Genomic DNA, 24,152 nt, shown 5'->3' on the forward strand with positions numbered 1-24,152 from the left:
CGGTCCGTACCCATTTTGACTACCCCTCGCGTCCAATGTTCTGGGAAACCCGTCGAAAAACACATTTGCACAATAATTTTCAAAATTTGAATTGTCGGCCATTACGATTATTGGTGGCGCCGCCTGCCGGTGAAAATCTAGGGGAATTTCGTTGTTGCAGTGTCATGCTCGTTGACACAATCTTGACGTTTCGTCGTCGTGAAAAATTATTTCTGTGATGTGCGGAAAAAGAAAGTGATAGTTGGTTTTTTAAGTGGCGAGGATGAGTACAAAAACTAAAACCGTCGAGAGAAATGGGACAACAACTTCGGAACTCAAGTCTGTGTTTAACAGAGCAATAACGGCGAATTCGGAATGGCCTGACAAGGTTAACTTTGTTATTTTAAATAATCATGACAGAAATTTATTGAATTGTTTACGCAATTGCCGTAGGACGAGTTCCTAGACGTGATATATTGGGCGAGGCAAGCAATAGGGATAATCCTCGGCGTGTGCTGGGGATTAATACCGCTTAAAGGATTCCTAGGTTTATTACTGTTAGTAACTTTAGAAAACTCGCGACAATAACTAAAATATTTCGTATTTCAGGTTCGTAATAGTTAACGCTGCTGTTATATACTTTTATTTTAGTAGTTTTCAGTGTGTAGATGAGGAAGAGTACGGAGGCGCGTGGGAATTGACCAAGGAAGGTTTTATGACCTCATTTGCTGGATTTTTGGTGAGACCCCCTTATAATAATGTTGGGCTATTTTTAAATCCAATTTTTAGGTAACTTGGATCATAATATACTCAGGTCTATATCATGATAGCGATCAGTCATGATGGGGTGGAGTAAAATTGTCGAAAATACCCCAAAATTCCATTTTTTATGAAATCATGTAACATAACGCCTCAGTCATTAAATTAATTTCTGACCAAATAAAGTGTCCTCTCAGGTTTGGGATAAGAATTCTCATTTTCAATAATAAAACCTTTTTATTGACAGTATAAAAAAGATTAATACAGGAATGGAAGCAAACTTTGTGTTACACAAGTTTATAAAAAAAAAAATTACAACACATTAAAAACACAACATGGTATCAAAATACAAGTGTTGCATTTTGTAAAAGCTTACGAAAAAAATCATACTGTATAATATTATATACAAATATTGGAATACAATACTAGCAATGTACAGTCGCGAGCAATAAATTTTGGTCGTCAATGTCACTCTTTGACCCAATGGAAAATGCTCCATTGTAAAACGGTCATCAACATCATAACCTATAATCATGGCATTAATTGTCATTTTTTTGACACCTTGTTGACGTGGGCATAATCAGGCAGGGAAATTTTTTAAATTTGTGACAATCTAACCAAATTTTGAAATGGCATTGACGACCAAAATTTATTGCTCGCGACCGTAAATGCCAAGTATTTGTGGAATGAGTCTCAATTTCAAATTTTTTACAACTATAAAACTGTTACGTTCGATGAGATCCGTGGTTGCTGCAACCGAATTGTCATAACTTTATAATATGGCATATGGCAATTTGCACAACAGGGGTTTGGAAACATAAATCTAGCTGATGCAGAGAGTTGTGGTGGATGTAAGGTTTTTGAGAATCAAGACTTAAGTCGCGCGTCATGGCCAACATGTTTACTAACTACAATATTGCAAACAATTACTTTTATCAACTTTTGAGTCGATCTCACACAATTGCAATAATAAAATAAAATGTTAAAATAGTATTTGGACATGAATCGTTAAAATTAATATTTATATACACACAGGAAGCACAAAAAATCTACGTATCTGAAATAATCGGAAACTGTTGAAATATTTTGTCCCGTCAAAAGTCTTACGTCAATAATATATATTTTGGATTCATAAAAATAGTCGCCTAGTGTCGAAGCAGATATAATAAAATTTAGTAGAATTTTAAAATGGGAATGGAAGTGTCGAGAAGGGGTGTCGCCCTTCTCGCAAGTTATTATAGAAACTTTTTCCTAAGAAATTAGATTCGTCTTTAGGCTAAAAATAGAATCATAAAATCATCTACTTATGTGTGCATCTTCTGTTTCACTACAATTATAATTGCTATCTCTTCGCCGAACGACGTCGTCAGATGGCCGACCTGGTTTATCAGACGTCGCCTGAAAACGATCACCGTCAAGTCGACAATTCCACAAGTGCGGGGCGACGTGCGAAAATAGAAATAAATAAAAAAAGAAATGTACCTTGTAGCGCTGCAAGAACTTGGTGTCGCCGCGTTCCAAAATGCCTTCCGAACAAAAACGAGAAAAGCATAGGGGGTGCAACATAAAAAGAAATAAAACAAAAGAATATAAGCCACTAAACAACGAGAGGGTCGGTGCGCTGAGACTCACCACCTCGCTTCAGTTTGACGTCTTTGGTGACGCGTTTCTCTAGGGATGACTCTGAACTGTCTAGGGTGTCGGCTGAGTCGGGTGTATTACCTGTAGAGTTGATGGGGGACGATCCGTCGCTCAGCAGGTCGGCGCTCTTCGCCTCCGAGTTCACCATGGACCAGGGTCGCGGCTTGGGGGCGATCAACGGTCCCGACATCACCTTGAAATGCCTCGATGAGTCGTGCTCGCCTGTGGACAAACCCTCAAATGAGATAACGAGAGAGCGAGTCTGATTTGAGTCAATTTGAAACTCTAGTCTGCACCCTCGAGTGTGAACTTTACGTCACCTGCTTCACCCTCCATGTTGACCTCCCCGGCGATGCTGCCGTCGCTGCTCTCGTGCGACGTCACGCTCTCCCCCGTGAACCTCCTCGTGAGCGGTGAGGCACAATCGTTGGCGTGCCTCCTGCCGAACGACGGCGAGAACTTCTCGAGGTTGTCGGTGGATCGCGACCTCGGCGTCGGCGTCATCAACCCCCTCAGCAGCGGCGAGTTCCGGCTCATCTTGGGCGTCTTGCGGTCGTCGCTCAGGACCGGCGAGGCGTAGTCGTGGTTGGGGCTGCCGTCCGCCTGGAACGAGTTGCAGTCGTCGGACGTCGGCGTGACCGAGCCCGGCCGGAAGAACGTCTCCAGGCCCTCGACCAGGTCCTGGGAGACGGGGTCGCTCACGTCGGGGTGTTTGACTAGCGGACGCGTGGGGGCCCGCGTCTTGGCCCGGCGGGGTCGACCCTTCACCAAGTGCTGGAGCTGGTGGGTGGCGCTCGGCAGTTCCGTCACCGAATCGTCCTCCTCCGAGTTGCGGTTGCTCGAGGGCAGAAGACTGGGGATGTCGTCGGCGGACAGCCCCTCCACGCTGTCGACCACCGACTTGGGCCGCAGCTTTCGTCCATGCAAGCTCTTGCGCTTGATCGACAAGTGCGGCGTCGCCTACAATTTCAACCAAGTTATCGCCGAGGCAAACCACGCAAACTCAAAACTACAACAAAAGGACGATGCGCTACAACAATCGGCACTATTGGTGGTCCAAAAAGCAAAATCATCTCTAATCTAACTTCAATTTAAACAAAATAAATAAAGAAAAGTGTGTGTGTTCACCTTGACGTGATCTAACGCCACAAATTATATAACTGTGCAAAAAAAGTAAAATATTTAACAAAAACAAATCCAAACCAGTCGTAAGGACGCCTCCGGTACTTACTAAATTTAAGTACTCCAACATCTGCATGTGTGAAATTGATATTAGAAATCACATAATATTTCGGGATTAAAACAAACCAGATTACTCACCAGGGGCGAGTGGTCCGACTGGTGGGTGCTGTCGGTGATGGAAATGTCGCTGGTCCCATGTCTGGAACTGCCAGAACTGCTCAGCCTCGACCTTCTCGGGGGCGAATCGATCCTGATGGCACTGGCGTCCCCTACCAAGATCTTGTAGCTCCTCATCAAAGCCTCGTACACCTCATCGGTTATCTGTTCGGACAGTTGAGCCGCCACGATCAGATTCAGTTCCCTAGAAAAATCAAATTTGGCGCCTTTACTCGAAAATGTCCGGGAGATTTGAATTCGTCCAATCCCAACGCCTTTCAAAATGTACTCTGGGCGGGAAATTTAAATTCTGTCCAATCCCGACGCGGCTCTCACTCGAACAACCTCGACTACGCATCACGCGTGATAGTGTCAATTGTGAGGTTAGGTTCGTTCGATTTGTGGAGAAATGGCAGCGGTGCCGCAGGTGAGGCGGCAGGCCCCCAACATTCTTGTCACGGGAACTCCGGGAGTCGGCAAGTCAACCCTGTGCCAAAAATTGTGCGAAGCGACGGGTTTGCAGTGGTTGGAGATATCGAAGATCGCCAAAGACTACAACTGTCTGGAAGAGTACGACGAGGTGTACCAGTGCCCCATTTTGGACGAGGACAAGTTGTTGGACGGGTTGGAAGAGGTGATGTGTAAAGGTGGCAACATCGTGGACTATCACAGTTGCGAGTTTTTCCCTGAAAGGTGGTTCGACGTGGTTTTTGTGTTGCGCACGGACAACACCACGCTATATGACAGATTAGTGAGTAGGGGATACGCGGGCAAGAAACTAGAAGACAATATAGACTGCGAAATCTTCCAAACTATACTGGAGGAGGCTCGCGCGTCCTACAACGTCGATATAGTGCACGAATTGCGTAGCGTGACGCCGCCGGAACTGGACGACAACGTTAACAGGATATGCGTCTGGTTGCAACAATGGTTCCAAGACAACCAACAATAGACTCAAAACTTACCTCACTCTGTTCATTATGTCTACTCCAGCTTGTTGCTTAATACACGTCGTGACAAAGTCCAGTGGGATTTGTTTCTTATTTTTGCAACCTTTCTTTATTTCTTGTACCGTCTGTTCGTCGTGCAAGATGTAGGGACATTGTTCTTTGCAACATTTCAACATTTTGTCGGTTGTAATCTGAAAAATAAAATTTTCAAATGTTGACGTTTGAACTGTCAAAAGTGACAATGTCACCAACCCACATTTCATACAAAACAAAATCCCCTACAATCTTGTCATGTTCGAAAAATCCAAATAATTATCATCTACCTGCAAGTAGTCGCATATGCTGGTGTGCACATCGCACGCCGCCTGTTGCAGTTTGGCCTCGACCGGGTGCCCATCGTCCCTGTGCTTGGCCACTTCTTGCAACCTCACCAACAGCTGCTTGGAGTTCTCCGCGTCTTGTATGACCCCAGTCGCGTGATTGATATCGTTGTGGGACGTGATCGAATCGACCGCCGAGTAATTCTTGATGGCTTCCTGCGTCTGCGCCACCAACCTCTCCAGCGCCTGCTGCTTGGACGTCAACAAGAAGCCGGGCTGCAGCGGGAACGACTTCAACGAGTTCCTCCTGAGCGTCACGTTCCTGTTCAGCAAGTCTTGTATTTTGCGCATGATGGCGTCCGTCCTCTCGGCGTTGGCCTTCATGCACGGCGCCACGTCGTAAATCGGGAAGGGTATGTAGTGAAGGGTCCTGTTGCTCTCGAGGGCGTACGCGATGTCGTTGTACCCCAGCAGCGTCACATTATTACGGTCGAAGATGATCGTCTTCAGTTTGTTGTTGATCTGCAAGGCTTTCGCCATGAGACGCGCCCCCGAGTCTCCGATCAGGTTGCCGCTTATGTCCAGCGTCTCGAGGGACTTGTTGTCGCCGAGGGCGTTGAGGAGGTTGAACGTGTCGGATCGCAGGCGGCAGTCGGGGATGAAGAGCGACTGCAGGAGGCACTCGTCGTCTTGGAGGATGTGCACGATCGAGTCCATTATGGTGGACATGTGCTTCTTCATGCTGCGGCCCATCTGGAGGTGCCGCAACGACTTGTTTTTACTTATTGCTAAAACTACATTTGCTAAATCGCCGTCCATATCTGGAAAATTCGAAATTGTAGCGCGGAGGTCCCAATTCAGAGGGCGCCACTCTTACTGTTATCGGAGATGTCTAGACTAGAGATGCAGCGAACACCGTGAACACATGATTCTAAAACGTGGGCACCCTGACTTCCTAATCCGTTATTACTTATGTCTAAACTCATTTCTTTGGTATATTCATTACAAGCCAGGCCCAGGAGTAGGTTTCTTAAAAACGAGACAAGTCAAGCGAGGACAACTCGACGACGATCGATACTCACTTTAGTGCCTCTTGCGGAAGCTTACAATGGGACATGTTAAGATATTTAAGATTAAGTGTGGTGCTAAAAAACTTCTTAAAAGATATCGGAGCTTCCTTGCTCTTTTTACTACTAAAGGGATTCCTAGATATATTTAAATGAACTAGATTTGTTGTACAGCCACGAACTAGAGCACCAAATAACTGGAATCACACGATCAGTATGATTCGCAAGACCAACACGAGAGGGAGACTTACACTTTCCAGTATTACATCTGTGCCCGATATATCTACATGTTGCAGTGCATTAGAGTGAGTCAAAAACGTGTGCAAGTTCTGCAATTGCAAAAAATAGACGAAACGAAACACTCGACAGTCTTTTCCTTACGCTTATGTCATCCTTGAGACTGTTGCCGCTCAGGTTGAGGTACGTGAGCGTGGTCAGCATGCTGCTGTTGCTGTTGAGAGCCGCCGCTAGATGATTGACGCCCTTCGAACTGAGTCCGCAGTGAGCTAAATTCAGATGGACCAGTCCTTTATTGAGCCGAGATACACAACCCGCGAGATAAATAGCACCTGCCGAGAAGACGATCAGATCGAGCGACTACGACACCCAACAACCACCTTTGTCCTCGATGGTGTTGTAGGACAAGTCGACGGTGTGGAGGGCGGTGGCCGGATTCAGCTTGAGCACGGTCCCCAGCTTGTTGACGAAGTCCGCCTTCAGGCCCAGATTGTCCAGGTAGATCTCCTCCAGATTGAGGGACTTCCTGAGGACGTGAAAGATCCTCTCGATGTTGTCGTGCGACAACCTGACCTGGTTCGCCCTCAGCTTGGTGAACCACGTGTTGTACTCGAGCGCGCTGATTATCGGAATTAAATCTCTGAAACAGAATCTTGAATGTCTGTTGTCTCTCGGCTGGTTTACCGACTTTTGATCTAAATAATCGAAATCTTTAAGGCATAGCTCTCTAGTGTTGAGCGACACGTAGATGTTGTCCACGTCCCAGGCGACCTCCTCCCTGTACGTCATGCCGTGGTAGTCGCACATGCACGCGTACTGCGTCGAGAAGCCCCCGCACGGACCCACCTCCCTCCGGCTGCTCGCGATCGCCTCCAGGTCCCTCAACTGCTGCAGTCTGGTGTTCGGAATCACGTCGATCTGAAAGAGCGACTCTTGTATTGGGGGCGGTGCGACGGCCGCGTGCGGCGCTACTTTTTTGATGATGTGCTGAAGCGGGACGGTCGGGAAAATGTTTCGGATGGCGTTGTTCAACGCCGAAATCATGTTGTCTACTTCTGCGCTGCATGTCGAATCGTCTCCAGTCAGAAACGAGTACACTTTGTCGTTTATCGTCAGGCTCAGCTGATTGCCTCGTTTGCTTTCCAGCGCTTGGATTTCCAGGTAGTGGAAGTGGCAGTCGATCTTCAAAAAGTCGTGACAAACAAATCTTTACCAACGAATCGATACTCACTTTTGTTGGCACTTTTGCTGTGAGCAATAGGATTCGACACGGGGAAAATACCTAAATCAAAAGAAATTATTTTCTCAGAGCGCACCCAAAAAAATCATACAAAATACAAAATATTCTTGAAGTTTCATCGATCGTTTTCTTTCGTACTAATTTTATCTGAGAGCAAAAAAATGCCTACGCAACTTGTGTACAAAACATTTATTACGCTGCGCTCGTGCGTGTCAACTTCCCACATGTAAAAAATTAGTGTTTTGTACACGTTGCACAAACATCAATTCTTAACTCTTGACCTTCACTTGGCCAACCAAACCCCTTTTTTGTTAAATGTGGACCACAATAACAGACGACTAAAAAAACGAGTGGTTTTATTTGAAACTTAAATATTTGTACAATTAATATGTGTATATATTACTATCACGATTCTTCGTTCAATTTACAAATGTCCTCGTACTGGATGGCGTTGATGGTCCGCCCCATGAGCAACCCCGTCGCGATCTTCACCTCCGCGCAAAACCGCTTCTCGTCGATCGAGACCAAAGTCGCCGTCTCCCCCCTGTACGCCCCGTTCACCACCTTGACCAACTTCCCGATCGCGGGAATGACAGTTTCCAGGTGCGCCTGGTCGAGCTTCAACTTCCGCCCGCTCTCCAACAACTTCACAACCGCCACGTACTTGTCCAGAACTTCCCGCACCACCCCCTTTTGCTTGAAATACTCGTCCCCCAAAGTTTTCGTCACGACCTTGACCACTATCCCCTCCGCCAACCAATAGTCCTTTCTGTTGGTCTTCTCCTTTTTCGACTCCTCCAACTCCTTGATCTCGTCCAGCGCCGTCTTCCTCCTGTTCTCGGTCTTGTGCTTCTTCACGCTGGAACTCGTCGACGCCGCGTCGTCGATCGTCCTCTTCAGCTGTTGGAACACCACCGGTTTCACTTCCTTCTTCTGTTGGGGCTCGAGCTTCAGATCAAGTTTCAGCTTCTCCTCTTCGTTGTCTCGCAGCAGCTCGGTGTACACCGGCTCCTCCCTGTTCTGGCAGCGCTCTTGCGCGAGTTGCACCTGCTTCTGGACGAACTCCAGGGTGCGCTCCTCGTCGTCCTTGTCCATCTTCATCTTCTTGTTTTTCTTCTCTTCGCGGGCTATCGTCTCGGGGTCGCGGTCCACGTACGTGATGAACCAACCCTTCTCGGTCTCGTCCACCAGACACTTCCCGGTCCTCCCCAGCCACTTGACGAAACCCGTCAGGGTGACCCATCGCGTGGCGTTCATGTGCAGGTGGTTGCGATCGGAAATGTACTCCTGGTAGACCCGATTCGCGTTCACGCGTTTCGTACCGAACTGTCTCCGCAGGATCTGCAAGTACTCCTTGGCGAACTCGAACGAGAAGTCGTCGATGATCCTTTTGGAGTTGTCGGCGAAGAGGAGCAGCTGGCGCTGGTGGGACTCCGACATCGTGTGACACTTGAAGCCGTTCTCGTCGCGACATTGTTTCTGGCACATCTGGCAGTACCATCGCAGCTTTTGGAGGCCCTTCGCCTTCATCTTGTTGGCGATGTACTTGGGAGTTCCCACTTCCGCTTTCGGCATTTTTACGGATTAATGCGACTCGTTCGACCAAAACTAAATACCGTCACAATTTCAACTTGATTTAATTCGACGCTGCTGGTGCACAAATTCAACACAACCCCACAGACTTCTTTCGAGAAATGAACGCCATGACACATTTACGTCCACTGTCAAATTGATGAACACTGGCGCCCCTGGTGGCGCGTGGACAAACAACAAAAATGAGGGTACTTCAAAAAGTAAATAAAACGATAACGCATTCCAGTAACAGCGGATATTATAAAACTTTTCTGCATAATGACACACATTAAAAGAACCAGTGACTCATTTTTTCGTGGAACGAAACCATTAAAATTGACCACAGCCATATTAAAAAGAGATGAAACAAACCTGTATTTAATTTAAATAAAAAGAGAAAATTTAAATTTGGTCGTTATTTGAAAGCGTCGACCTTACAGATAAACAATTATCAATATTTGCACCTAATATTTGCTGATGCTTTCACATTTTAACGTGATTTGCACTTCCTGGGTTCTAGGTGAGAATTTAATAAAATACTCAACAAAAAATATTGGAAGCATTGAAGAATCTCTACTTTTGTCACGACAGCCCTGCACCTTTCACAGGAAGCTGCAATTTTAATCTTATCTTGATTAATTAGGTTGAGTATGTTTGGCTTGATAACAAAGCAGGTTGCAATAAATTGACAAAAGCCACTTACCAAAACCCTATTTTCAGTCTTGTCTCCTTTTGTTTCCAAACGGACAACATTTTTGAAAAGTATCTTCACTTTATTCCCAACTGACGACTTTATGCTCTCTGCAAGCAAATCATTAATTGAGTGGTGTGTGCGTTTTCGATGCCTCAAAAAATATCCATGCACCAGTCTATCCATAGCTGTGCGTTAACATTCGGGCGATTCAATAAACCAATTTGAATAATTAAGCGCGACGAGGTCATCAGGTCAACTAATTCAAAAGTTGTGTTTAAAAACAGGAAAAAATGCAGCGAAAATTTTTGCGTCGATTTAATTCGGTTCGCCGTTTGTTTGCTACGGTGCAGACAGACCGGTCGTAATTCTTGAGGCATCACGTCGCGTGCAAGCCTCCAGCATATAAACAAAGATTGCAAAATATATTAATCACCAATATTGACACTCCCCTTTCAGGGTACTGTAAACATTGGTATTTTCTGGGAAATTTCGACTTTTTTCGCTTACCATTCAAATCCTTAGTAAGTTGTGATCGGGTAGACATACTTTAAAGGCGTTAAACACGAGCACTTCATTTAAAAACCTTTGTAAATGTCCCTTGCAACAAATTGCACTAAAATAAAAAGAATTTTTATTTAGCTGTCACTGTCATTGTCATTTTCGGGATTTCGGATTATCAGGGTGGTGTTAGTGGGTTTTTAAAGCTTGCAATTTGTGCTGCCAATACACAGCTGCCGTTCGACGCCGCCAGATTGGCAATACTGAATGCGCGGAATTAAATTTAAATTGAAACCCACACAAGGAGGATGACCTGGATGAGTGTCGCAAACTCTTATCTCAAACGTATAGATAAAAAGCTATTTTTTTCCGTGTTCTCCACCCCCACTCGCCGACACCCAAAAATACAATTTTCAGCAAATTTCTCACTTCTAACCCCCAAATCGATCACCGCTTGCCCCCCTTGCTCAATCTCGCCTCTAACCCACTTTAAACCACCCGATTTAAACGCTTAGGGACTTTCGCTGTCTGCGAATCATCAACAAAAACACAAAGTAACCAGGTTTTTGATAGTGATAGTAGAGCACCGAAACTAACCCATTAATTTAAATGCGTTAAGAAATGTCTTTACTCACTCTGTTCACCACAGTCAGGTCCAACATCCGATGTGAGTATTGCGTCGACTTCCCCCAAATTCCACCTCACCTAACCTCACTTTCACTCTCACACTCGCACCCAACTGTCATGCCTGTTGAATCATCATTTGTGCGGTTTTATCGCCCTACTTTTGCCAAAAACTGATTGGTACCGACGCGAATATGACTTCGGAACTGGGCGACAACAGTCTCCCCAACATCATCGCGAATTTACTCGAGCAAGGCCACACGCTCAACGCTTTGACGCTTTTTACCGACAACAAAAACAGCGACGAAGTCCTGAACAATTCATGGGATTTGGTACCGGTAGTGGCCCATTATTTGACCCAAGAGTGCGAAAGCAGTGAGATTGAAGTGTTCAAATGTTGCCAGAAGCTGATGGACATTCTGGCAGAACAGTCAAAGCCAGAGGAAGTGTTGTTGCAGTTTATCGAAGAGATTGAGACTGCCAAAGATGATGTCAAGTTCCTGACGCTCCTGAAACCGCTGGAAAAGGTACTCTTGAGAGTCCCTGACAAGCGCATCACTTCATTGGCTTGGTGTTTCAATGCTGTGACAAGCTACTTAGATAAAATTGAAACTCCTGAAGACCTGGGTTATGTAGGTGAAGAGCGCTTGCTCCTGGACAGTAATGATATTGTCACCAGAATTACTTATGTGTATGGCGAGTTGCTGCCATTTTGTGACACATTTGTGGTCGAGCTGACCAACATGAGTGACACTAGTAGTGTCCCTGAAAGGAGACAGATACTGAGGAAGTTTCTGATAGATTTGTGTGGCAAACCTTTGGCTTATCTGGATATGGATGAGTACAAAAACACCAAGCCCAAAGCTAGGATAATTGCAGAGAAATTGGTTGAGAGTTTTTTCACTTTTTCTTGTGATCCTTTTTGTTATTTAGAGATAGAAAGCGGTAGCGACGGTAGCGATTTAATTAAACCAAACGACGTCTCGTTGGGTGTAATGTATTATTTGATTTTGTACAAAGAGATTTGTGTCAAGTCTGTCCCAAAAGTGTACAGTCCTGTCTATCTCCTGCACAACTGTCTCCCTTTGGTCAACAAGCTCCTGACCCAAGAGGGCGAATTCGTCGTCGAGAAAGGGGTGCACTTAGCGTGGGCGCTCCTGCGCAGCGTGGACCATCTGGAGCTGTCCTACTTGTTGTTGGACTCAAAGCACCACAGCACCTTTTGCAAAATCCTGTCGAGCGTGGTCGTCCACAACCAATCGCAAGACATCAGAAGGAAGTGCTTGCAAATCTTGCAGACCTACATGTGGTCCTTCGAGCACCAAGGCCGCTACTTGGTCATACTAAATCTGATGCGCCACGTCCGCCACAGCGGCCTGAAAGGCAACATCATCACCCAGTACAAGGAAATGCTGACGCGCGAGCTGCCCAACAAGCAACACCTGTCGGAGTTTTACTCGGGGAGGAAATTCTTCGACCTTCTGGAGGAGTTTACAAGACTGGAGCAGAAAGAAGAGACCGACCTGGTCGACGAATCCGACCGCATCGTGTCCACGCTGAACCTGTTGCGGTTCGTGCTTCTTGCAGACAAACGGGGCGACACCTGCATCGACTGGTACGTCGACGTGCTGGAAGAAGGGTATTTCTGGGAGGTGAAGACAGGGATCGAGATGTCGAAGGAGCACTACCGGTTGAAAATCAAAGAGGTGGCGGAGGGCGGGGGCGAGGACAAGTGCGCCATGTCGGTGACGGTTTCCGGGAGGAGTTTGGTCGAGATGGGTCCCGAGAGCAAAATAGAAATCTTGAACTTGTCCTTGACCACGCTGGATGTTATCGACAGTCTGCTGAGTCGCGTCAAGGAGTGCATAATCGATAGGAGAACGATGTAGGGGTAGTTGTAGTTTTGTTGAATAAACGAGCAGTAAAATGGAGAAACAGACAGAGAGTTTATTTCGTTACACTCCCAGGGCACGCTTCCTTGCGGAACTCCGAATGTATTTCCCATCGTTGTTCCCAGATACTTACGCTGCTTGGACGGCATGTAGGGCAGCCTCGACGCAATCCACCCAGAGCGAGTGTTACGAAGACGACATCAAGGACAAGATCTTGGCGGCGTCGTTGCCCTTCGTGGTCGAGCTGGGATGGTCGCGGAAAGCGTTGGGGGCCGGGGCGCAAGCGGCGGGCTACCCGGGGGTGACCCACGGCCTCTTCCCCCGCGGGGGCGCCGACCTCGTCCACTACTTCCAAAGAACGTCCAACTTGCAGCTGGTGGAGGTCCTGAAAGAGGTAGTCGCGCGGTTCGTGTTGCACCGCCCGCAACAGTCTGTTGTTTTAGCTGGAGAAGGCGCAGCGCGATGCGCCCATCCCGCCGGCGCAGTTCGTCGAGAGGGCCCTGCAGAGCCGGCTGAAGATGATCGTGCCGTACCTGAGCCGGTGGCCGCAAGCCATCGCCATCATGTCGCTGCCGCCCAACGTGCCCAACGCCCTGGCCACGATCCTGGCGGCGGTCGACGACATCTGCCACTACGCCGGGGACCGCTCGGTGGATGTACTGCTGTAAGGGGCGGCGTCTTCGAAAGCGTCTGACCGGACTGTTTCAGTTCAACTGGTACGCCAGGAGGTTGGGGGTGGCGGGGGTGTACAAAGCGACGGAACTGTACCTGATCCAGGACTCTTCGCCCGAGCACGAGGCCACGTGGAAGTTCCTGAACAAGAGACTGGCGGAGGCGGTGCAGATCCACGAGATCCTCTGCAAGACGGATCTCGGCAGCATAGGCCCCCAAGACGCCGTCACCTCCGCGTTCGTGACGGTAACTGGACACGCTTGATCGCTAAAAATTTTTCACACGAGTTTTGCAGGCGAGGAACATTCTCGGACTCAACTGGAGCAGATAGTAATCGACGTGACTTAGCTAGGCCCCATTTTATTTTTTCAATTGTTGGTAGTTTTTGTAAAAAAGAAAGTCGTACTGTTTCATCTACTTTTATTTATCACAAATTTATATATTTTAGTTGACTATAACAAACATGACAATTATTATATGGATGATCAGTTCGCGTGTTGTGCAGGTTGATCCGCAAGAACTCCAACTAACCTATCTGGACGAGTGACAAGATCAAAATGTAAATGTAGCTCATATGCAAAATAGAGACGGCTATGAATGTCAAGGCTGTTTACCTAAATGTGCGAATTATTGCATGCGGACGTTTATGTGTCTGGACATGAAGGCCATCGCGGCTCCGCGAGTTTCCAGCGAATCAACGGCACAACAGGAATAACAAGATTATAAATTTTAGTTCAGTCAAATAATAGAAAATCGAACAAACGTAAACAAGTAACACAATAATAAAAATCAATCGCACAATTTGGTTGCGCATATACAGGGGTTCAAAAATACATACCATTTAGACGTAAAAATATTTCGCGACTGCGACCACCACCAGAAATGCCTCCGTCATTTCCGCATAGAAGAAACAATTATTTTTTTTGTAATTTACGTACACTGTGCGAGTTCTCGTTACGACCATTTAAACCAACAAAAAACAGACGACTAAAACTAAAGATTATTCAATATTTAGAATGAAAATTTTATTAATCATACAATACGTTTAAATAAGAATATTTCCAGTTGTTGTGCTTGAGCCACTTGTTAGAACGGCATTAAATATTAAAAAATTACTCCTGTGTTGTTACTGTTGAAACACAAATTATTAAACGCATAACTTAAAAAAAAAAAAAATGAATGTGGCACAATTCTATGATCTCAAAATGTTTTTTCCCTGAAAGTTGACGTGGTTTTGTCGTAAATTTTGATCGATAATAACCCACAAATGGGGTTAACACCACGCAAATACTAACAACACTGCTATAACACGTTAATATTTGCCTCTTCGGCAAATGGCCGCCGCATGACCTTGAAGCTTCACTTCACTAATGTTTTTTCTTAAGAAACCGTTTCTATTGAGAACGCTAAAACTGTCTCGAATTACATTTTTATAGAACTTTTAAAAATAAGTAAAAAATGTCTGTGTACTAACAAGGCACTTTATAGTTTACATGTTTGCTTCAACGACAGAGTCCATTTTGATTGAAAATATGTAATTTCATTATCTTTTCATTACGGAAACATCTGAAGTGGACCGTGCCAAGAACCGCAGCGTTACTCACGTTACGCTGAAATAGAAGTAGATTGCGCAATGATCCATTTAAAGACAATCAAACGTCTGGAATGTCGAGTGGAAAATAGATAAGGTGATCACATATCAAACGAACATGTTGATTTATAGAAACGTATGTACTTAGCTGTGGCGCCGGCAAGAATTTAAATTTTTCGAATTGGTGGTTTTTGGACGAGAAATTTTTTTTTGAAAAATTGATAAAATCTTCAAATGTAGACTGGACAGTTAGAAAAAATATTCAAATGATTTTGGTATCGTTTTCGAACGTGTACGCAACATTTTCTGAACCACCGTGTATATTAAGAGCAGGATCATGAAAGTGTCCTGTTTCTTTCAATCATTCGACTAGACAAAACAGAATTGCGAACAAACTCGCTCGAAAATCAGCGTCTTTCACTCACGAGCGTTACGATACTTAAGTAGTTGACTTAAACTAAGAAAAAAAAAAAATTAAGTACAGAAGCGCGATTACTAAAAGTACGGCTTCTCCAGGAGATAACCGTGAAGCACGGTGGGCAGAGGCAATTTCGGTATGTCGTTAATGTTGGTGCACTGTCTTATGACGAACTTGCACAGGTATTTGAGGGAGCGCACTTCGGTGTACCTGGATATGGGTTTGGTGAGCCTGACCGGGAACTCCACGCACGTCTGTTCGCCCCGCCTCGAGTAGCAGTAGACGCCGTTCTCGGAGGTCTTCATCGCGTCCTGGATCAGCTCCGTGACGGTGGAGAAGCCCTCGGAGTAGGTCCCGCACAGGTTGTACCTGCCGCGGCTGTATTCGATCCTGGCGTGCATCGTCTTGCCCACGCTGCGGAAGCTGATGCTGAACAAGTACGAGGTGGAGGACGAGTCCCGGACCAGGAAGGTGCCGTCGGGCTTGAACTGGAGGCGCTCCTCGGCGTCGGCGGTGGCCATCGGCCCCCAGTACCAGTAGCAATTCGAAAGGCTCACGATCTCGTCGGTCGGTATTCGATGGTTGGGCGTCTCCGTGGGGGTGGACTCGCGGGACGACGGCGCTTGGCGGCGCTCCGTCCACTGGCTGTTGCGCTCAGGGACGGGAGGCGGTGGCAAGTCGGGCAGGCCGGACGTGCAAGGGGCCTCGGATATGGTGACCGGACGCTTCGGGGTGGGCGCCTCTTGCGGGAACATGCAGCTTTTTACCTTGGTGTGCCACCGCTTCAGGGTGAAACTCCTGCGGAAGCTGTGGCGGTGGGATCGGCTCTCCGAGTGCTCCAACACTTCCCTCCTGTAGATGCTGGGGTCCACCTCGGAGATGCTCGACCTGTCCTGCAGGCTTCTCTTTATCTTCAAGAAGCGATACAGCCAGTTTTTCGCTTTGTTTTTGTTGCTCTCCTGATGATCCATCTCGATTCACCACGCACAACCGACACTCAAAGTACAAACTCTCTTTCTAGCACTTCACCGCGTATTATCACCCATTATTATCCACGACCTTCCAGGAAAAAGAATTAGTAACAAATTCGCTATCCGCTATCATTTATCAGGATCGTAATGTCAAATGTCAATTATGTGTCAAAAGTCGCTGCTTGTCAGTCGGTGCGACCGTAGACACGACCGCCACGGTATTTTTCGAAAAATTGACGTTTGCGTACAGGGTGAGACTCGAAGTGAATGAAAGCCGTCATTTTTGGTCAACTTTTCGAGTTCTAGTGATCCGGCGGAATTTTCAAAGTGTTGTGACAGCCGCCTAAATATGTGTCAAAATTCGCCGTAACTCTAGACACGACTGTCAGACAACAATGAAAGAAAAAATTTTACATAAATTTGATAGGGATACAAAACTGTGTTATTTAAATAATGTGAACGTGTTTTAACGTGAATTCATTTAGAATAGAGTACATTTTTAAACTAGTTGTTTGTGATGGAGATTCAGGCGGCAGATCATGTCAAAAAAAGGGAATGGACAATGGCACTAGAATTCTACAACAAACTGCTGCAAAAGCAGAACAACAGCGAACAGCAAATCTTGACGTACCTGTTGGACCGTTCGGAGTGTCTCTACCACCTGGGACACCACGAAACAATCATAAACGACTGCAGACAAATTTTAAAAACCTTCAGTGGCAAATACAACAGCACGAACGAGCCCCGCACCAGGATCCAGCTGATCCGGTCGCTGTTCGCGCTCAACCGCCTCGGAGGTGGGTACCCTCGCGCCCCCGCAGCCCCACCCTCAAAATCCCCTGTTTCAGAAGCAGAAAGCGTCATCAAGGAATGGCTGATGATCGTGAAACAGCTGAGCGAGATCGGCGACGAGAAAATCTGCCTGGAGAACGCCCTGGAGCGCTTCTTCGCCCTGAGCTCCAGACAGAGCCTGGAGCCGTGGCTCAACCACCTCGACAAAAATTTCAGCAGGACGCACGCCAGACGCGCCGACAAACCCCAAGAGGCGATCTTTTGCATCTACTGCAACATCTCCTTCAAAGACAAGCTGGAGCTGGCGTCGCACTGCCTCACCCAGGAGCACGAGGCCATGATCATGTCTGACGAGGGGCACGACTGGTACTGGCGCGCCCCGCCCAGAGGCTTCAAATCCGACGCCTACACCCTCTGCGAGAACTGGAAGGAACTGGGCACCTGCAGGTTCGGCCAGCAGTGCGTCGAGGCGCACGGCGAGGCCGAGCTCAGCGAGTGGAAGGAGCGGTTCCAGTACAGGGAGATGAAGATGATGAGGGCCAAGGAGAAGGAGTTGTACGGTAACTAGGTTTTACGTTGGTGAGGTGTGCAAGAGGCACGCCGAGTCGGAATAGCCGAGGCGTTTGTCACGCTGATAGGCTGAACCAGATGTTTCACGAATGTCTTGAATTTCACCAGGTCGAGATAAGGCGCAGTCGAGGTCTGGCGCGTTGTTGCACAAGATTTGACAATGTTTGGCCACGTTTTTCCGTCAATGAAATTTTTGTGCCACTTTTTTTTCCAAAAAGGTAAAGCCCATTTTAACGGAAATCGGCGTTTTCGCGCGTGCATCGCAAAAACCGCAAGTTTGATAAGACGTCGCAAAGAAATCGCAACAAAACCGTATTCGTCGTGTTTTGGGACGTTTTGTAAAGCAATTACATCGCAAGGATGTGTTCTGGGAAATGTAAAAGTGTCGTTAAAATTGGGTCGCGTTTAAATCCGCCGCATCCGCAGCAATTTCCGCGAGCGATAAATCTAATTCAAGGCGTGATCGGCTCGATGAGAAGTTGCTGCCGTTTGCAACCGCCTCGATGATGACAAAGAGACCTGGTGATTACGTGAGAATCAGCTGGTCAAAAAAATCAAATGAAAATCCAAGTTTTTTGGGCGGCGCCGATCGGAGTAGAGTTATAGTTTTTGAAATGGGGTCGTTTCAGGGAAGTCCTACACGGAGGACCTGCTGGAGAAGTGGATCCAGGCGACGAACATCAACACCGTGATGACGGAGCGCGTGGACGGCGTCGAAGACGGCTGCTCGTGCGCCCTGTCGGCGACGGTGTCGTCCAAGAACAGCCACCACAAGTGGGAGTTCACGATGAGGACGCGGAAACCCTTGCGAGCGGTCGCCCTCCTGCAGGACACCCACCGCAACCACTTCCACCTGTCCGAAATAAAATCGGGCAACCAGGAGTGCGACATCAAGAACAACCAAGAATTTATATCGGCGAGCGCCACCCCCGACCACAAGCCCGTCGCGGAGTACACCATCGTGGTGGAGTTCCAGACCACGATCTTCGGCACTTTTAGACAGTCGGTGGTGTTCGACTTCGGCGCGGAGCCCGTCCTGGTGAAGCACCTGTGCGTGGACGTGGTGCCCGACTCGGACATGGAGCGGATCAACGAGATCCGCAAGGAGATCACGTTTTCGATATCGGAGAGGTGGACGAGCGCCAACTCCGAGATCGTGCCGTTCTTCTCGACGCTGATCTCGTCCGGGACCAACCACGAGTGGGAGAAGAACCTGAAGGTGATGTATCCCTACCCCCAGAAGGAGAACTTCATGTTGTCCAACGCCACCGTGTCGGAGAAGAAGCTGACGCGGAACAGCTACCGGGAGCGGATGCACGAGCTCCTCCTCGTCGAGGAGATCGCCCGGTACAACCTCATATCGCAGTACAACCTCACGACGAAGCTGCAGATAGCGCACAGCTACTTGCTGTCGCCGAACAGCATGGCCGCCAGCACGGCCAAGTACTCCGGCAACGGCGAGCTCTTCGCGTCGGTCTGCTTGGGCAAAGAGCTCTCGGAGGACACCGCCGAAGGCCGCCTCATCCTGATGCACTGCAACTCGGTCTACCTTCTGCCCAAGCCGTGCGACAACCGGCCCGTGCGCAAAGTGTACGAGGCCATCATCGAGGACAAGGGCAAGAACATGATCTACCTGCGGCTCTCCGCCGAGACGGTGCGCGACCTCAACCTGACCACCGATACCGACCTGGAGGTCCAGATCCAGTTCCAGCTGAACCGGGTGCCGTACTGCGAGTGGCACTACACCATCGACAAGATCCGCAACTACAAGCTCATCTTCCCTGACATCTACGTCGAGCCGAGCATCCCGTGGTCCCCGTCGCGCCAGTGGTCCGCCTCGCTGGACAGCCGGCTCAACCTGAAACAGAAGGAGGCGGTGGTGGCGATCACCACGCCCCCGTTCGTCAAGATCCCGCCGATCCTCGTCATCGGACCGTTCGGCACGGGGAAGACCTTCACGCTGGCCCAGGCGATCAAGGAGCTGATCAAGGACGACACCAACAAGATACTGTTGTGCACGCATTCGAACAGCGCGGCGGATCTCTACATCAAAGACTATCTGGACATTTGGGTGGAGAGCGGGAACGAGAGCGCCAGGCCCTTGAGGATATACTACCAGAAGCGATGGGTGGCCACCGTCAGTCCGGTGGTGCAGAAGGTTGGTGGTAATTAAATGGTCGAGTGGGGGTGGCGCAAAGTTTGAACGGAGTTTTGCCGGTTTTCATACCCGCAGACTCGAGTCGGTAGAGCAAAAATAATTACCAAGGGGTTCGGTCATCTTTTTCACGAAGTCACGAATAGTAAACTTCCAAAATGCGAGCCTTTATAGATTAGTAATAAAGGTTTCAAGGAACAAAATTAAAATTGCCAATATGGCGGCCACATTCACAAACTTACTAGTTCAGCAACCCTCCAGTAGGTGACGCCTTTAAAAATAAAGTCATGGCCAACTAATAAAATATTTCTTGGGGTAAATGACAGATGTCAGTCATTTTGGGGGTTTAGTTATCTATGGGGTTTAGTCCTAGGGACAAGGGTAAAGGGTTCGGGGTAAACATTGTTGGACAAACGAAATTTTTGTTTAAATCTGGGGAAAAAATTTAATCGATTAATTTGATGTTACAGTTCTATTAGATAAATTAGATTAATTATTAATTTTGATTTGTTTGCACAGGTTTTTGAGTAAATAATTTTTGTCGCATCGTCGATCCACTGTGGACATTTTTTTGAAAAAATCCCGACGGTTAGACACCTGCAGTCATGCAAATAATTTCGTAATAAATTTTTTGAAGCGGACGGTGAAAAACTTGTAAGGAAAAAAAAATTGTGTGAAATTGTGTACCGACGTTGAACGTGACCGTTTTGTTTTCAGAACCTTTTTGTTGTCCTTTAGGGCGGAAGGAAGAGCTATAAAATCCGGCGAGCTCGATTTTATCTCGCGCGATAAGGGGCGGAGTAGCGGGGGCAGGTCGCGAAATGTCACGCTAGAGGGTAAAAAGTGTAAAACTGTGGCGAAAGTCCGATTCAATCGAATAATCCGTTATGTATTTTGCAGTACTGCAGCATAAAACTGAACGGGAACACTCGCGAATTCCAACTGCCCACGTTCGAGGACATCGAGAGGCACAAAATCGTGGTCGTTACACTCTCGACGTCGGTCTATCTATCAGCGATGGGATTAGCTCCGGGCACTTTCACGCACATTCTGCTCGACGAAGCGGCACAAGCGCTCGAATGCGAGACGATAACTCCCCTGGCTTTGGCCACCGACAACACCAGGATAGTGCTAGCGGGGGATCACATGCAGTTGGGCCCCGACATTTTTTCCAAGTTCGCCAGAGATCACCACTTGCACATATCGCTCTTGGAGCGCCTCTACGACCACTACCCGCCCCTCTTCCCGTGCAAGATCCTCCTCTGCGAGAACTACCGGGCCCACGAGACCATAATCCAGTTCACGTCCGAGTCCTTCTACGACCAGAAGCTGGTCTCGAGCAGCAAGCAGCCCAAGCACTTCCGCTTCTACCCGCTCACGTTCTTCACGACGAGGGGCGAGGACGTCCAGGACAAGAACTCGACGGCGTTCTACAACAACTCGGAGGTGTACGAGGTGGTGGAGAGGGTGGCGGAGCTGAAGCGCAACTGGCCGGCGGAGTGGGGCGAGATCAACGAGCAGTCGATCGGCGTGGTCACCCCCTACTCCGACCAGGTGTTCCGGATACGGTCCGAGCTGAGGAAGCGCAAGATCGACGTCTGCGTCGAGAGGGTGCTGAACGTGCAGGGGAAGCAGTTCAGGGCCATCATCCTGTCGACGGTGCGGACGAGGCGCACCTGCACCAACAACAAGGGCGAGGACGAGGTCGACTACGGCTTCCTGTCCAACTCGAAGCTCCTGAACACGGCCATCACGAGGGCGCAGAGCCTGGTGGCGGTGGTCGGGGACCCGATCGCGCTGTGCTCGCTGGGGCGCTGCAGCAAGGTCTGGGAGCGGTTCATCCAGATCTGCAACGACAACGGGAGCCTCTACGGCATCACCTGGACCCAGCTCAAGTTCCAACTCGACGGGATCGAGCTGAAGAAGGTGTACACCCTGAACCCGCTAGCGCCGGAATTCATCCCCCGCAAGTACAAAGAAATGATGCACGAGAACTTCATCAGAGTGCCCAATTTCAACCCGGTGGCGCCGCCGCCACCGCCGCCTAAAGTGGTGCCGACGTTCCCCAACGTGCCCAACAACCTGCGGATGCTGCCGCTGCTGTACCAGCCGCAGCGGCCCCCGATGACGCTCCCCGCCCCCTACGTGCTCAACTTGCCGCCCACCACCGTGCAGAACGTGCAGCAGCCGCTGCCGCTGGCCAACGGGTACAGGCCCCTGCGGGTGATCAACCCGCACGACGTGCCCATCGTGGCCGCCCCCAGGCAGATCCCGCTCGCGCCGATCAACGTGGTGCCCACGAACCCGGCGCCGAACGTGCACAAGAGCCCCGCCTCCAACACCAAGCTGATCCAGTTCATGAACAACGTGCACTTCCCCGAGGCGCAGATGTTGAGCGACTGCGTCAGTCTGCTGCCGCAGCAGATGTCGCTCGCCGACATGATCGTGCAGCCGCCCAGCGTGCAGGAGCGGTGGTACAACTACCTGCGGGACACCTCGGGACAGGAGGCGGCCGAGAAGTTCAAGTACTTGCTGCACACGACCAACCAGAAGGGGTCGAGGGTGCCCGACGGCAACGTGCTGGGGCGCAGCACGCCGCACTCCTCGTCGGACTCGCCCACCTTCAACTGGTACGACAGCCCCTCGAATCAGATCAACTTCAACAAGCCGATCTACATGAAGGAGGTCGAGTCGAGCTCGCACTGGCCCGACTTCAACAGGTCGAACCCGCTCTACAAAAGACAGACGACGCAGAACCGAACCAGTTCGGTCGGTTCGTCGAACGGGGTCAACGGGACGAAAGAGAGCGACATGCAGAGGCACGTCAACGAAGACTTCGCCAACATGAGTATTAGCAGTTCGAGCAGTGACGATTGGTACGAAGTCTTCAAGTCGTTCAATCTCGAGAACCAAGGTCGCACCTCCAGCAGAGCTCTGAACAGCTCTTCCAATTCCAACTCAAACTCGAACTCGACCGGATTTTACCACTACTTCTCGTAAAATCTCTTGTATATTGTATATATTATACATATAGTTATTTGCCGTTGTTATATACACTTGTTTTATTGTAGATATAATCTTAGACCACTTTTTTTTACGATATTTATAATGATTCTATAAAATAAAAGTATTGGTTTTTCAATTGTACCACCTGTTTTTCTGACAACCATAAAACTATATTTCCCAAAAGTGTACAACAAAACCTTTAGACTTATCACAGTAACTATGAGTACTTACGTCATGTACAAATCGCGGTGGAATGATTAAAATAAGTTCAAATTGAGTGTTTGCGCACGCGCAGCGCGCGACTTCTTGACTTGTCCATCCGCCGAACCTGCTTTCGCTTTCTTAATACTGGGCAAACGAGACTCGTGCTCTTAGAAATGCGGCAGGCAAACCTTGCCTGCAAACAATTCAGATATGACGGTGATCCAGAGAGCTAGAACGAACAGGATGTACGAGATTCCCACTTGGTGGCTGTTCGGTAGTTGGTAGGGCTGTCCCCCGATCTCGTCGACGTGGAAACCCATCGGAAATATGACGGCCGCCAGACAAAACAGCACCACTGGAAACGAGGAATGAGATAAAACATTGTGACCTTGAGTGCACATACTCGCTGTGAATCCGACCCAGCGGGCGTAGGGTATGACGTTGCGGTCCCACTGGGACGACGCCAGCAGTATTATGGTGGTGGTGATGCAAATGCAGCCCACGAAGATGCAGACCAGCGCCAGCAGCCACTCAGGTTGCAGGTCAGGCGTGAAACACACTTGGGGCCTGTTGTAGAGAGTCATGCAGGTCCACATCAGACCCAGGCGGGTGTCTCCTGAACAAAAGTCGATAAAAGGTGGGATCGGGGACGGCTTTCGATTGTTCACCTCCGACGTCCGTGATGATCCAGTCCGGCATGGCCAGACTGACGATGGCGAAGATGTCCGCCGCCATGAAGAGCGTCCCCGAGATCAGGGTAAGTTTGTCCATGTCGGGGCCGGCACTTTTCGTTTAGTTTTCGTATTTTGTGGATTGATTAATTGTTGTGATCAGCTGTCAAGTGTTGTGACAGGTCACGTGCCACAAGAATAAACATGACGGCACGAAAGTCACCACGCAATGCATCAATCGGGTGACAGGTGACAGTTCACCTAACCTCAACCTGTCAGTTGCCATATTTT

The 24,152-nt window shown here is 48.4% G+C and overlaps 9 protein-coding genes across 10 annotated transcripts; 5 read left to right on the top strand and 4 right to left on the bottom strand.

Annotated features, from left to right (window-relative positions):
- The first annotated feature begins 146 nt into the window (after window positions 1–146).
- On the top strand, window positions 147–949 carry LOC138138167 (GEL complex subunit OPTI). The gene is made up of 4 exons (XM_069057953.1): window positions 147–367; window positions 433–536; window positions 589–718; window positions 769–949. The coding sequence occupies exons 1-4, from the start codon at window positions 263–265 to the stop codon at window positions 820–822; spliced, it is 393 nt and encodes a 130-aa protein (XP_068914054.1). The 5' UTR covers window positions 147–262; the 3' UTR covers window positions 823–949.
- Window positions 950–955: 6 nt separating this feature from the next.
- LRR (Leucine-rich repeat) lies at window positions 956–11,072 on the bottom strand. Its single transcript, XM_069057308.1, has 18 exons — window positions 10,931–11,072; window positions 10,305–10,410; window positions 9,807–9,904; window positions 7,523–7,573; window positions 7,264–7,473; window positions 6,980–7,209; window positions 6,672–6,931; window positions 6,436–6,623; window positions 6,306–6,383; window positions 6,070–6,251; window positions 5,865–6,016; window positions 4,991–5,808; window positions 4,683–4,858; window positions 3,700–3,922; window positions 2,700–3,339; window positions 2,371–2,601; window positions 2,221–2,264; window positions 956–2,136 (listed from the first exon to the last, which is right to left on the bottom strand). The coding sequence occupies exons 2-18, from the start codon at window positions 10,339–10,341 to the stop codon at window positions 2,035–2,037; spliced, it is 3,720 nt and encodes a 1,239-aa protein (XP_068913409.1). The 5' UTR covers window positions 10,342–10,410; window positions 10,931–11,072; the 3' UTR covers window positions 956–2,034.
- Ak6 (adenylate kinase isoenzyme 6) lies at window positions 4,062–4,743 on the top strand. The gene has a single exon (XM_069057893.1). It carries the CDS (start codon window positions 4,127–4,129, stop codon window positions 4,667–4,669), a length of 543 nt encoding a protein of 180 aa, XP_068913994.1. The 5' UTR covers window positions 4,062–4,126; the 3' UTR covers window positions 4,670–4,743.
- Window positions 7,871–9,709, bottom strand: kin17 (kin17 DNA and RNA binding protein). Its single transcript, XM_069057677.1, has one exon. It carries the CDS (start codon window positions 9,104–9,106, stop codon window positions 7,937–7,939), a length of 1,170 nt encoding a protein of 389 aa, XP_068913778.1. The 5' UTR covers window positions 9,107–9,709; the 3' UTR covers window positions 7,871–7,936.
- On the top strand, window positions 10,787–13,893 carry Coq9 (ubiquinone biosynthesis protein COQ9, mitochondrial). The gene is made up of 5 exons (XM_069057838.1): window positions 10,787–10,962; window positions 12,937–13,205; window positions 13,255–13,467; window positions 13,520–13,729; window positions 13,779–13,893. Exons 1-5 carry the CDS (start codon window positions 10,917–10,919, stop codon window positions 13,812–13,814), a joined length of 774 nt encoding a protein of 257 aa, XP_068913939.1. The 5' UTR covers window positions 10,787–10,916; the 3' UTR covers window positions 13,815–13,893.
- Window positions 11,114–12,858, top strand: LOC138137918 (glomulin). Its single transcript, XM_069057531.1, has one exon. The coding sequence runs from the start codon at window positions 11,114–11,116 to the stop codon at window positions 12,806–12,808; it is 1,695 nt and encodes a 564-aa protein (XP_068913632.1). The 3' UTR covers window positions 12,809–12,858.
- On the bottom strand, window positions 13,887–16,617 carry LOC138138068 (suppressor of cytokine signaling 6-like). The gene has a single exon (XM_069057801.1). The coding sequence runs from the start codon at window positions 16,461–16,463 to the stop codon at window positions 15,570–15,572; it is 894 nt and encodes a 297-aa protein (XP_068913902.1). The 5' UTR covers window positions 16,464–16,617; the 3' UTR covers window positions 13,887–15,569.
- Window positions 16,618–16,820: 203 nt separating this feature from the next.
- Window positions 16,821–23,127, top strand: Helz (Helicase with zinc finger). 2 transcript variants are annotated; one of them, XM_069057288.1, is made up of 4 exons: window positions 16,821–17,260; window positions 17,312–17,815; window positions 18,455–19,983; window positions 20,881–23,127. In XM_069057288.1, the coding sequence occupies exons 1-4, from the start codon at window positions 16,981–16,983 to the stop codon at window positions 22,978–22,980; spliced, it is 4,413 nt and encodes a 1,470-aa protein (XP_068913389.1). In that variant the 5' UTR covers window positions 16,821–16,980; the 3' UTR covers window positions 22,981–23,127. The 2 variants fall into 2 exon arrangements, with proteins under 2 accessions (XP_068913389.1, XP_068913397.1); XM_069057296.1 differs by lacking the exons at window positions 16,821–17,260; window positions 17,312–17,815 and adding an exon at window positions 17,826–18,043.
- Window positions 23,128–23,134: 7 nt separating this feature from the next.
- On the bottom strand, window positions 23,135–24,000 carry LOC138138146 (uncharacterized protein C16orf52 homolog A). The gene is made up of 3 exons (XM_069057914.1): window positions 23,859–24,000; window positions 23,594–23,806; window positions 23,135–23,545 (listed from the first exon to the last, which is right to left on the bottom strand). The coding sequence occupies exons 1-3, from the start codon at window positions 23,959–23,961 to the stop codon at window positions 23,358–23,360; spliced, it is 504 nt and encodes a 167-aa protein (XP_068914015.1). The 5' UTR covers window positions 23,962–24,000; the 3' UTR covers window positions 23,135–23,357.
- Between the last annotated feature and the right edge of the window lie 152 nt (window positions 24,001–24,152).

This window comes from Tenebrio molitor, chromosome 1 (genome assembly GCF_963966145.1).
Source record: "Tenebrio molitor chromosome 1, icTenMoli1.1, whole genome shotgun sequence".
Lineage (NCBI taxonomy): Eukaryota > Metazoa > Arthropoda > Insecta > Coleoptera > Tenebrionidae > Tenebrio > Tenebrio molitor.

Excerpts from the sequence above, each read along its gene's own strand:
- LOC138137918 (XM_069057531.1), top strand. The coding sequence starts at position 11,114 with ATGACTTCGGAACTGGGCGACAACAGTCTCCCCAACATCATCGCGAAT.
- kin17 (XM_069057677.1), bottom strand. The coding sequence starts at position 9,106 with ATGCCGAAAGCGGAAGTGGGAACTCCCAAGTACATCGCCAACAAGATG.
- Helz (XM_069057288.1), top strand. The coding sequence starts at position 16,981 with ATGGAGATTCAGGCGGCAGATCATGTCAAAAAAAGGGAATGGACAATG. Across the intron at positions 17,261-17,311 it reads CGCGCTCAACCGCCTCGGAG|AAGCAGAAAGCGTCATCAAG; the intron begins GTGGGTACCCTC and ends CCCCTGTTTCAG. Across the intron at positions 19,984-20,880 it reads TCAGTCCGGTGGTGCAGAAG|TACTGCAGCATAAAACTGAA; the intron begins GTTGGTGGTAAT and ends TGTATTTTGCAG.
- Ak6 (XM_069057893.1), top strand. The coding sequence starts at position 4,127 with ATGGCAGCGGTGCCGCAGGTGAGGCGGCAGGCCCCCAACATTCTTGTC.
- Coq9 (XM_069057838.1), top strand. The coding sequence starts at position 10,917 with ATGTCTTTACTCACTCTGTTCACCACAGTCAGGTCCAACATCCGAT. Across the intron at positions 13,206-13,254 it reads TGGTGGAGGTCCTGAAAGAG|CTGGAGAAGGCGCAGCGCGA; the intron begins GTAGTCGCGCGG and ends CTGTTGTTTTAG. Across the intron at positions 13,730-13,778 it reads TCACCTCCGCGTTCGTGACG|GCGAGGAACATTCTCGGACT; the intron begins GTAACTGGACAC and ends CGAGTTTTGCAG.
- LRR (XM_069057308.1), bottom strand. The coding sequence starts at position 10,341 with ATGTCTACCCGATCACAACTTACTAAGGATTTGAATG. Across the intron at positions 7,574-9,806 it reads AGACTGAAAATAGGGTTTTG|GTATTTTCCCCGTGTCGAAT; the intron begins GTAAGTGGCTTT and ends CTTTTGATTTAG. Across the intron at positions 2,137-2,220 it reads AGTTCTTGCAGCGCTACAAG|GCGACGTCTGATAAACCAGG; the intron begins GTACATTTCTTT and ends GATCGTTTTCAG.
- LOC138138167 (XM_069057953.1), top strand. The coding sequence starts at position 263 with ATGAGTACAAAAACTAAAACCGTCGAGAGAAATGGGACAACAACTTCG. Across the intron at positions 368-432 it reads ATTCGGAATGGCCTGACAAG|GACGAGTTCCTAGACGTGAT; the intron begins GTTAACTTTGTT and ends CAATTGCCGTAG. Across the intron at positions 719-768 it reads CCTCATTTGCTGGATTTTTG|GTAACTTGGATCATAATATA; the intron begins GTGAGACCCCCT and ends TCCAATTTTTAG.
- LOC138138146 (XM_069057914.1), bottom strand. The coding sequence starts at position 23,961 with ATGGACAAACTTACCCTGATCTCGGGGACGCTCTTCATGGCGGCGGAC. Across the intron at positions 23,807-23,858 it reads GATCATCACGGACGTCGGAG|GAGACACCCGCCTGGGTCTG; the intron begins GTGAACAATCGA and ends ACTTTTGTTCAG. Across the intron at positions 23,546-23,593 it reads CTGGGTCGGATTCACAGCGA|TGGTGCTGTTTTGTCTGGCG; the intron begins GTATGTGCACTC and ends CCTCGTTTCCAG.
- LOC138138068 (XM_069057801.1), bottom strand. The coding sequence starts at position 16,463 with ATGGATCATCAGGAGAGCAACAAAAACAAAGCGAAAAACTGGCTGTAT.